At 40.1% G+C, this 9,302-nt stretch overlaps 1 protein-coding gene across 1 annotated transcript; it reads left to right on the top strand.

The window, feature by feature from the left end:
• The first annotated feature begins 717 nt into the window (after window positions 1-717).
• Window positions 718-9,302, top strand: LOC120665578 (DUF21 domain-containing protein At4g14240-like). Its single transcript, XM_039945176.1, has 13 exons — window positions 718-1,098; window positions 1,963-2,039; window positions 2,695-2,778; window positions 2,854-2,967; window positions 4,658-4,744; window positions 4,827-4,898; window positions 5,404-5,471; window positions 6,568-6,655; window positions 6,746-6,819; window positions 6,981-7,320; window positions 7,435-7,481; window positions 7,571-7,652; window positions 8,877-9,302. The coding sequence occupies exons 1-13, from the start codon at window positions 792-794 to the stop codon at window positions 8,997-8,999; spliced, it is 1,563 nt and encodes a 520-aa protein (XP_039801110.1). The 5' UTR covers window positions 718-791; the 3' UTR covers window positions 9,000-9,302.

Raw genomic sequence — 9,302 nt, 5'->3', positions numbered from 1 at the left:
AACCAGTCTAAGCACTTTGCGCAATTTACTGGCTAGTGTATGCAAACCGGCAATGACTCTGTAGAGGCATTTTAGTCTTGTTTATTCTCTCTTCTAAATATGGAAATCATTATTTAATGAACACAGTGTCCTGTACAAATATTCAATTTGAAAAGTGTGTCTTAGCAAATACGATGTTTGAGTAGCGTCCGATAGCAAAATCAACTTTAAAAGTGTCCATGATATCCAAGTTTGAAAACTGCGGTTGGCTGCGTTGTCTTGCTTCTAGGAATATGTTTTTTTATGTCAACATTTTCCATTACGGAGACGGCCAGCTGAATCAGCAAGGCGGTGTCGCGATCACATCATCGCTATCAACCCAAGCCATCATAAAGCCTTCTTTTTCCCCTGCACAAATGCGATTATATGGGGGCACGACGCCGCGACGACCCTGACGGCCTCCAAAACTCTCTGAACGCCAAGTCGCCAAATGATGTGCGGCGTGTCGCCGTGTCCCGTCGTCCTGTTGCACAGCGGAGCCGTGGGACGGGTCCACGCGGCCCACCGCTCCCCCCGCGTGGCGTCCCACCAGCCGTCCGATCGACCGCCAGCGCCCCAGTCTGGCCGCGGCCGCGGCCGCATCACACGGCCTCCACGCCGCGCCATCTTGTCCTCTTCCTCGCGAGCGAGCGCCCCCCGTTTCTGGCCCTGCTTTATACGGTGCCCACGCATCGGGGCCGCGGCGGGCGAGCTCTGATTCTGGCTCTGTCTCTGTCTCTGTCTCTGACTCGTCGTCGCGGGCGCGGGGGGCGATGGCGGCGGCGGCGGGGAGGGCGCGGGCGGTGAGCCTGGCGGCGGCGGTGCGGGTGGTGGCGGCGACGGCGCGGCCCGCGTCGAGCGCGGCCGCGGCGGCGGGGGTGGGCGCGATGGCGCTGATCGTGCAGGGGGAGGACACGGCGTTCGGGACGCTGGAGTGGTGGGCGTACGCGGGCACCTCCTGCTTCCTCGTGCTCTTCGCCGGGATCATGTCCGGGCTCACCCTGGGGCTCATGTCTCTCGGCCTCGTCGAGCTGGAGATCCTCCAGCGCAGCGGCACGGACGCCGAGAAGGCGCAGGCTGGTCCGATCCGAAACCCTACCCATTTCACCCCTGTTCCCCCCTCGTTCTGCTCGATCTGGTTGCTGTTTTCTTAGGAGCGGGTTTTCTGATCTTTTTGGTAGACGTTGGGGAATGGGGATTACAGCATCGTGCCGAATTGTCATGTTTCTCTGCAAATTTGAAGATTAGAACGCCGAGCTGATTTTCTCTGGCCCCGATTGTGGGGCTGTTAGGTTTCTGAATTCTGAAAGTAGCGTTCATGGCAGTGAGGATAAGATGAGACGCTTGTACTGACATTTTTTACTTATAAAAATGTTTGGAAAGGAAAGCAGAACAAACAAAAAAGTTAGTAAGGAAATCAGGGAATAAAAAAAGTAGGGTGGATGGGATTTGTCTTTATCGATTCACCTCTTTCTGGTTAGTTATGAAATGATACATCAGGCTTCTGGGAATTGGAGGTAGTATGCAATGGACAAGCATAAGGTGCCCTGGAGCTTCCTGGGTATACCAGGTTTGTTTATCCGGGTAGCATGCTGCTATAGCTTTCCATAATATATTCTGTAACTTTTGATCTTGTTTATTTTGCCCTGCTGATCTCCTCTGGATTGCTCAAGTCACTGAAGTCTAAGTGGCATATCTGGGCCTCTCATCTTCATGAGTTCATCTAATGGATCCGGGGGCAACATTCAGTTTAAATGTGGCAATAATGCTACTTAGCCACTTTGGCAGTTGGCTACACATTGCCACTTTTAGCACTTCCTTTTAGTTACCGACTTTCTATTGGTCTTCCCTGTTTGAAATCCAGCACTATTATTATATCTTCTGTTTAATTGATAGTTCAGTTGTTCACATGTGCTGTTTATTTACTTGCTTTGTTTCCTGCAGCTGCCATCCTTCCGGTTGTTCAAAAGCAGCACCAGCTTCTTGTCACCCTGCTGTTGTGTAATGCTGCTTCCATGGAGGTAGAGAATTTGGATACAGTCTTATCAATCATCACACCATTTTGCACTCTATAATTGAACATTTGCCAAAAGAATGTATGCTAACATCAGACCTTTCTGGTTCAAGCTTCTGATGAATTATGCAGGCATCAAAACTTTTACTTTTAACTCACTATCGAGAGACAGACAACATTCTGAAGTTGCCTCCATCTGTTCAATTTTTTTTTCACCATTTCCATTAATGCATTTTAAGGTTATCTTGCATGTTGGAAACTGGGAGATGACGAAGCTCAGATAAGATTGTGTAATATTTGTTGCATTCACTACATAAAATTCTTTTTCCGGTGGTCATGCATGTTGCTACTAGTTTCTTTCATCATCCAACTGCAGGGGAAGTTGGTGCTAACCGTGTTAGTCCAACTGCATCACAGTTGGTGCATATATGTCCAATCATTATTATTGCTTCATTCTAAATGTACTATCGTGCTTCTTATAGGAGAGTGTTCTTTCACTTAGTTGACACTTATGTAGTTATGTACCCTTTGTTCCTTTATGTCACTATCCAACTTATTTCTGAACTTTAAAGTCATTGATAGGTAGAGCAAATGTTACACGTTATTTTCTCTAATGTATTCAACCATTGACTCTTCCATTTACCTTGTTGTGACTGTCGCAGGCACTTCCTATATTTCTTGACAGGATTTTTCATCCTGTTGTTGCTGTAATATTATCAGTGACGTTTGTTCTTGCCTTTGGAGAGGTATTCATCTGATGTCCAAAATTCACTATTTGCTCATTCTATAGTCTGACTGACTGTGTAGTGTTTCGACACCAGGTTATACCACAAGCCATCTGTACCAGATATGGTCTAGCAGTGGGTGCTAACTTTGTATGGCTCGTACGGATCCTCATGGTCATCTGCTATCCAATTGCTTACCCCATTGGGAAGGTAAATCAACAAAATCACACGATTCAATTCTATGTTCCTACTGTACTGCAATTCTATTTGCTCCTGTCATGGCATATATTTTGAACCCCATCAATTACATTATGGTAAAGTTTTTACTTCAGAGTCATATTTTTGTTCAGTTTTATAGCATAGCTGATGGACTTGGTTACAGAGCGATGTTTGGTCTCCGCTGTCCTTGAAAACCCCAGCAACTTGCATGCGAGATATTTGATGACCTATTACGTGTCATAGCTAAAGCTAGTTTAATATTTGTTATTTCTCTTCTATTTCAGCAAAACTTCATCCTTACCAGTTTCTAAATATTGGCTACTAAATATTTTTAATACTCTTAGGAAAAGAATAATTAATTTGCTTAGTAGATGCTACACACTGGAAGCAGTGTTGTTATACTCCCAAAGAAAAATAGTTACTACAAACTACTCCCTCCTTCCACGTTTATAAGGCATACTAGAACATGACACGGTCTTCCAAATAATACTTTGACCATTCACTTCGCATATATTATATCACTTATGGTTATAAACTTATATTTATGGTAAAGCAAATTTGATTACAAATCCAACTATATAAAGTTTACATTATAAAAATAAAAAAATAAGTCAAATTATTGGTCAGAGATAGAAAAGTTTGAATCTTGATATGCGTGTACGCCTTATAAACGTGGAAGGAGGGAGTATGTAAATAGGTATGGTGCTAATTAGTTATATTTATATAGATAGTTCTCTTAGTGGTGTAGATAATTTATAAGTTCCATACATGTGTTTCCTGCAAAAAGAAGTTAGCTCTCCTTATGTCCATATGTTTTCTTGATTTCTTATCTGTTCCTGTTGGTAAGTAACTAGGTATCGATTTATTGATCTTGCTTTCTAATAACATGATATTTTATAGGAGCCAATAAAAACATGATACTTTTTTTTGTAGGACAGTGAGCACTCTACAAGCTTTTCATATTTTGTACATTTAATGCTTAAATGATCAGTGAAGTCTTCCTTTTAACTTGTAACCTTACTCCATGTCATCATGTTATAGTCCTCAAAAAGTGCACACTAGTCCTCACTTCTCATTCTTTCTCCCCATAGTGATCAGTTGCATTTGAGATTTTCTTTTGCTACCATTTTTCAAGCTTATTATCCTGTCTCGTGATGAAGATTGAAGCTAGCTATAGTATCCTACATACTTGTCCTCAGTATAGGTGTAACTGGCGGTTCTATCTTAACACTTTGTATTATCTTAAGAGCTGGCTGATATAGAAGCTTGATATCTCCTTCCGTTCAGCAGATATCAAGCTTCTTTTACTATAGTAACTTGTGATAAGTTGCCCCTCTGCATATAGAAAATATGAATATGCTAAGTTCCTGTCACGGAAAGTTTGCATTTAATTTCTTATGCAATTCAGTGTAGGCAATTGAATGCAGATTTTGACATGATGCAGGGAGCTCACTGGAGATTGAATATCAAAGTGACTACATCGGAGTGGCTGTACTCTGATTTATTGCAGACTTTAATATAATATGTTGTAGTGTTTAGTAAAAGATGACCTGATTGCATATTCTACCACATTATGCATCTTTGGATACTGTTTTGTTCGATGATCTTTGTTCATGTTTTTTTAAAGTTTACTTGATTTATGGTCTACTGCATGGCTACTGAAGTATGCTTTTGTCCTCAGCTCTTGGACTGCGCTCTTGGGCACAATGAGTCTGCACTTTTTAGGCGAGCTCAGTTGAAAGCTCTAGTTTCAATCCATGGCAAAGAGGTAACATTATCGTATCACTCTGCTTCTTGAGTAGTTTTCATGCTCAACCAGGTATATGACAGTGTAGCCTCTACCATGACAGGCTGGCAAGGGTGGAGAGCTTACTCGTGATGAGACTACAATCATAAGTGGAGCCTTGGATCTGACTGAAAAGGTATATATCATATTCATAATTTGAGACCTATTTTTCACAGTATAGAAGTAATGCTTATATCTGAAGGGAACACTGATAATATATCCAAATGTGAATGTACTTGGTATAAAGCCAAACATTGCTACACTTGTTATCTTGTAAAATGGTTGCTTCCTTGGTATGAGCTATAATTCTCTTTTGTCTTCTATTCTGTTAGTTTTCAACATTAAGCTAGGATGCCTATTTATATCCTGTATTAGACCTTTATATCTCTATTTTTTTGTAAGGTCAAGGGTTTCCAGTTCCATGTTACGATGCTAACTGGAAATGGTTTGATCTATGTTGCAATACTTGTGCAAATAACAACGTGCAATTTCCTCTTGTGTTAAATCTGATACAAGGTTCCTCAGTTCATATATGTGTTGACTGCTTAGAAAGGAACAGTTCACTTAATTGGCTGACAATGGCAGAACCCTAAATGCTTCTAGTTGAATTTGACAGGAATCTTATTGCTTTCTGTGTGCAGACTGCTGCAGAAGCTATGACACCTATTGAGTCAACTTTCTCACTAGATGTGGATTCCAAGCTGGATTGGTAATACTACATCACCACTTATTATACCACAATTCGTGCTCATGTTCCTTATTCTTGATCTTAATTCATGTTTTTTTGTGCTATGCTCATATTTTCTTTTGTTATTTGTTTCTGTTTCCCTGCGTCACTAATTAGGGTCTTTAGTGATGGTTAGGGTTGCAATCATATAGCAAACATGGAAGGATATCACTAGTATATTATCCTACATTTTTTCTTTGGAGTCGGAGTCAGACACATAGTCCCGGACATTGGTCGATCACATATTTTGTTCTGCATACTTTCACTCAACAACAATGGCAATAACAAAGTCTTTTAGTCCTAAGCAAGTTGGGGTAGGGTACAGGTGAAATCCAACACGAGCCACCAACAAGAAAGTAAAAGAAAGAAAAGGAAATATGCGGTCAGAAATTCTCCACTCCATTTACGTGCCCACATGGTACATTAGAAATTATGAGTGCAGCCAAATGAGCATGAAGAGACTGGTTGCTATGATCAGAGGACACACAATCCTGTCAGTCTGCTCATATATGCCAACTACCTATCAATATATTATGATTAGGTGAATCACAATAATTTGTGCATCCCATATTTGCTCTGTGAACTTCAGTTGTCCAGGTGGAAATCATCTGCTCCATGTGCACTTGACATTACTAGCACTTTCCTGGTTATGCTATTTCGTACTTTTCGAATACTAGCAACTTGCAAGCCCATTATATTTCATCGAGAGCGTTGCACATATTTCAGTATGGAGAGTTTACAGAAACACCACACAACACTGACAAAGGAAACACACAATGAACACTGACACAAACGGGGCCCAGGATACACAGCATTACATAACAGATAAACCACGGCACTAACACAGGCATATTGGACTAACCGCAGACATCAAGTTTACCATGACACTAACACGGGCATATTGGACTAACCACAGACATCAAGTCCAGACATAAACTTAGAATATCCTAGGTTTTTAGTTTCACCTGTTCAATAGAAATTTCTGCATGACATATATATCCAGAGCACTGTATTATTCGTATTTTGCCAATAGAAACTTTTTAAAACTATAACAGTCTGTTGGTCCTTGTGTTTGCAGGGAAGCGATTGGAAAAATTCTTGCTCGTGGTCACAGCCGTGTTCCTGTATACTCAGGAAACCCTAAAAATATTATTGGTCTCCTGTTGGTATGTTTCAATGTTTCATTGATGCCATTGATTATTAATTTATTATTCAGTTATTTTGGATTATTAACTAATAAGCTTGAACTTAATTAGGTGAAAAGTCTTTTGACTGTTCGTGCTGAAACAGAGACACCAGTTAGTGCTGTTTCAATTAGAAGGATTCCAAGGTATGCCCCTCATCTGTTGGATTTTATTCTTGCGTAGAATCTTTATGTTTCAGTATGTGATACCATTTTCGAAATATTTTCTTTGCTGTATCATGCCAGTAAATTAACGTGCTTTCTCCATGACTTATATTTGGTCAATAACTTAATATTAACTTTTCCAGGGTTCCGTCAGACATGCCTCTGTATGATATACTCAATGAGTTTCAGAAAGGAAGTAGTCATATGGCTGCTGTTGTGAAGGCTAAACCCAAAACTGAACCACCTGCTGACAAAACTGAACCAAACAGGGAAGCAGTTGGGCCAGCACAGTTGACTGCTCCCTTGTTATCTAATGCTGAAGAAAGGGCAGACAATGTGGTTGTTGATATTGAAAGACCACATAACAGGCAGGTTAATGGAAACACAGCATCGAACACAATGCCTAGGGCATCAGAGGATATCGAGGATGGTGAGGTTGTTGGTATCATCACACTTGAAGATGTCTTTGAAGAACTCCTGCAGGTAAGGTGTAGAAATGTATTATTCCTCTGGGTAGCTTGTCCTAAACGTCATATAACAATGGAGGGAATACCATTTTATATGATGTGTCACAGCTCAAGTTCTTCAATTTTGCAGGAGGAGATAGTGGATGAGACTGATGAATATGTTGATGTTCATAAAAGGTATGCCTCAACTGCACATACACTACCTTTTTTTATCCATTCTTCGACATATGCTAAGTAGAAAGTGACTAATTCTCACTCCCTTACAGGATCCGAGTGGCTGCTGCTGCTGCTGCATCATCGGTTGCAAGGGCTCCATCTGTTAGGAGATTAACGGGTCAAAAGGCTGCAGTAAGTGCCACTTTTCTGCTATGGTTATGTAAACTACGACCCATGCTGGCTGGAGAAAGTTTGTATCTAGCATTCATAGTGTGAGCACAAGTTTGTCATCATGCTATTGAGAAATTCAAAGCACTGTTGTTGTTATGTTAATTTATTTATATGTGATATTTAAGAATGACAATGTAAATTTTCGGGAGAGTAGATAAAATATTAATATATACTTTGATTTTGCTGAATTGTAGTGTTGCATGCTAATTGTTCATGTCCAAATATTTGTATTTCATCCATTTCTGTTATAAATTCAAGGTTCTAAAAAACGCTAGACGCTAGGCGAACGCTTGCCTATGGTTTAGAGTTTTTTGTGATTAAACGTAGATTGAACATGATTAAACGTGTGTTGTGATTAAACGACACTGTGATTAAACGCAACGCTTGGCCACCGTTCAGCGTTTAATCAAGATTAAACGACGTTTAAAAACGTTTTTTAGAACACTGTATAAATTAAGTTGTTCAAGTTGGTTCGACCTGTTAAATATTCATCCACTAAGAAATTAAGCAGAAGATTTGATGGAAAACTTCACGTTGAATGGACATTTTATCAACAAAAGCAACAGTTTCAGATTGAGTGAAGTTCTTTTAAGTTCAGCTTCAAGATACTCCCTCCATTCCAAATTATAGGTCATTTTGGTATTTCTAGATGCATAATTTTTGCTAGATATCTAGACATAGGTGCATATCTAGGTGCATAGCAAAAACTATATATCTATAAAAGTCAAAAACGACCTATAATTTGGAACGGGGGGAGTAGCTTATATGCTGTGTGGATATTACAGAAAATGTTCATCTGTTTGTTGATGGTTTTGTTGTTCATTAGTCTTTTCCACATATTCTTTTTACACAATATTTTATTGGTTACACAAAATATCAGCTGATGGTGATTTCTAATGTTTTTGTAATATTGTATATTATGCAAATTACATCTGGGTTAGTTAAGAAATCACATGTTAAATGGACTTGTCAATAATAGTCTGTTTAACTCATAACTTGTAGACTGGCATATTATTGACCAGATTTCCCTTTTGACAGGGTACTTCCCTTTTTTGAATAGATGGCTGGATATGTTTCCCTTTTTTATTTACTAGTGAACTTCTCATCACTAGTCCAGAATTACCATAAATTTATAACTTGGGAGTTACTAACTTAGTAAACCTATTGAATTTTCTGTCCCTTCAGGGAGCGCAGAATCGCCAAGGACAGCAGCAGCCTGCTGGAATCCTGAAGAAGCCTACTGAAGGTGAATCGAACCCATCAAAACAAGTGAACCTTGTGGAGCCGCTGCTGGAAAACAGGAGGTAACTCGTAAATGTGTCGTGTAATGTAGAGATAAAAAATGCACGGAACCATGCTTGAAGAGCCTACGGTTCTTGCTATATTCAGCAAGAGGTATATACGGGTGTACTCATTGTTGTAAATTCCAGCTGGAGCAATGTGCACTCTGTGCCATGAACTTGGTGTTTGAGTTCCTCCCCTTTTTGGTTATGGACTTCGAAAGTAGATAGCCACTTTTGAATCTATTTGGTTACTACTCGCAGTAGGAACTACCTATATCTTCAGATTCGTAGAGATTTCATATTTGTGCATGACATTGATATATGTCTA

This window comes from Panicum virgatum, chromosome 3N, assembly GCF_016808335.1.
Source record: "Panicum virgatum strain AP13 chromosome 3N, P.virgatum_v5, whole genome shotgun sequence".
Lineage (NCBI taxonomy): Eukaryota > Viridiplantae > Streptophyta > Magnoliopsida > Poales > Poaceae > Panicum > Panicum virgatum.
The sequence above is the reverse complement of the archived record's forward strand: the minus strand, read 5'-3'. Positions and strand labels throughout refer to the sequence as shown.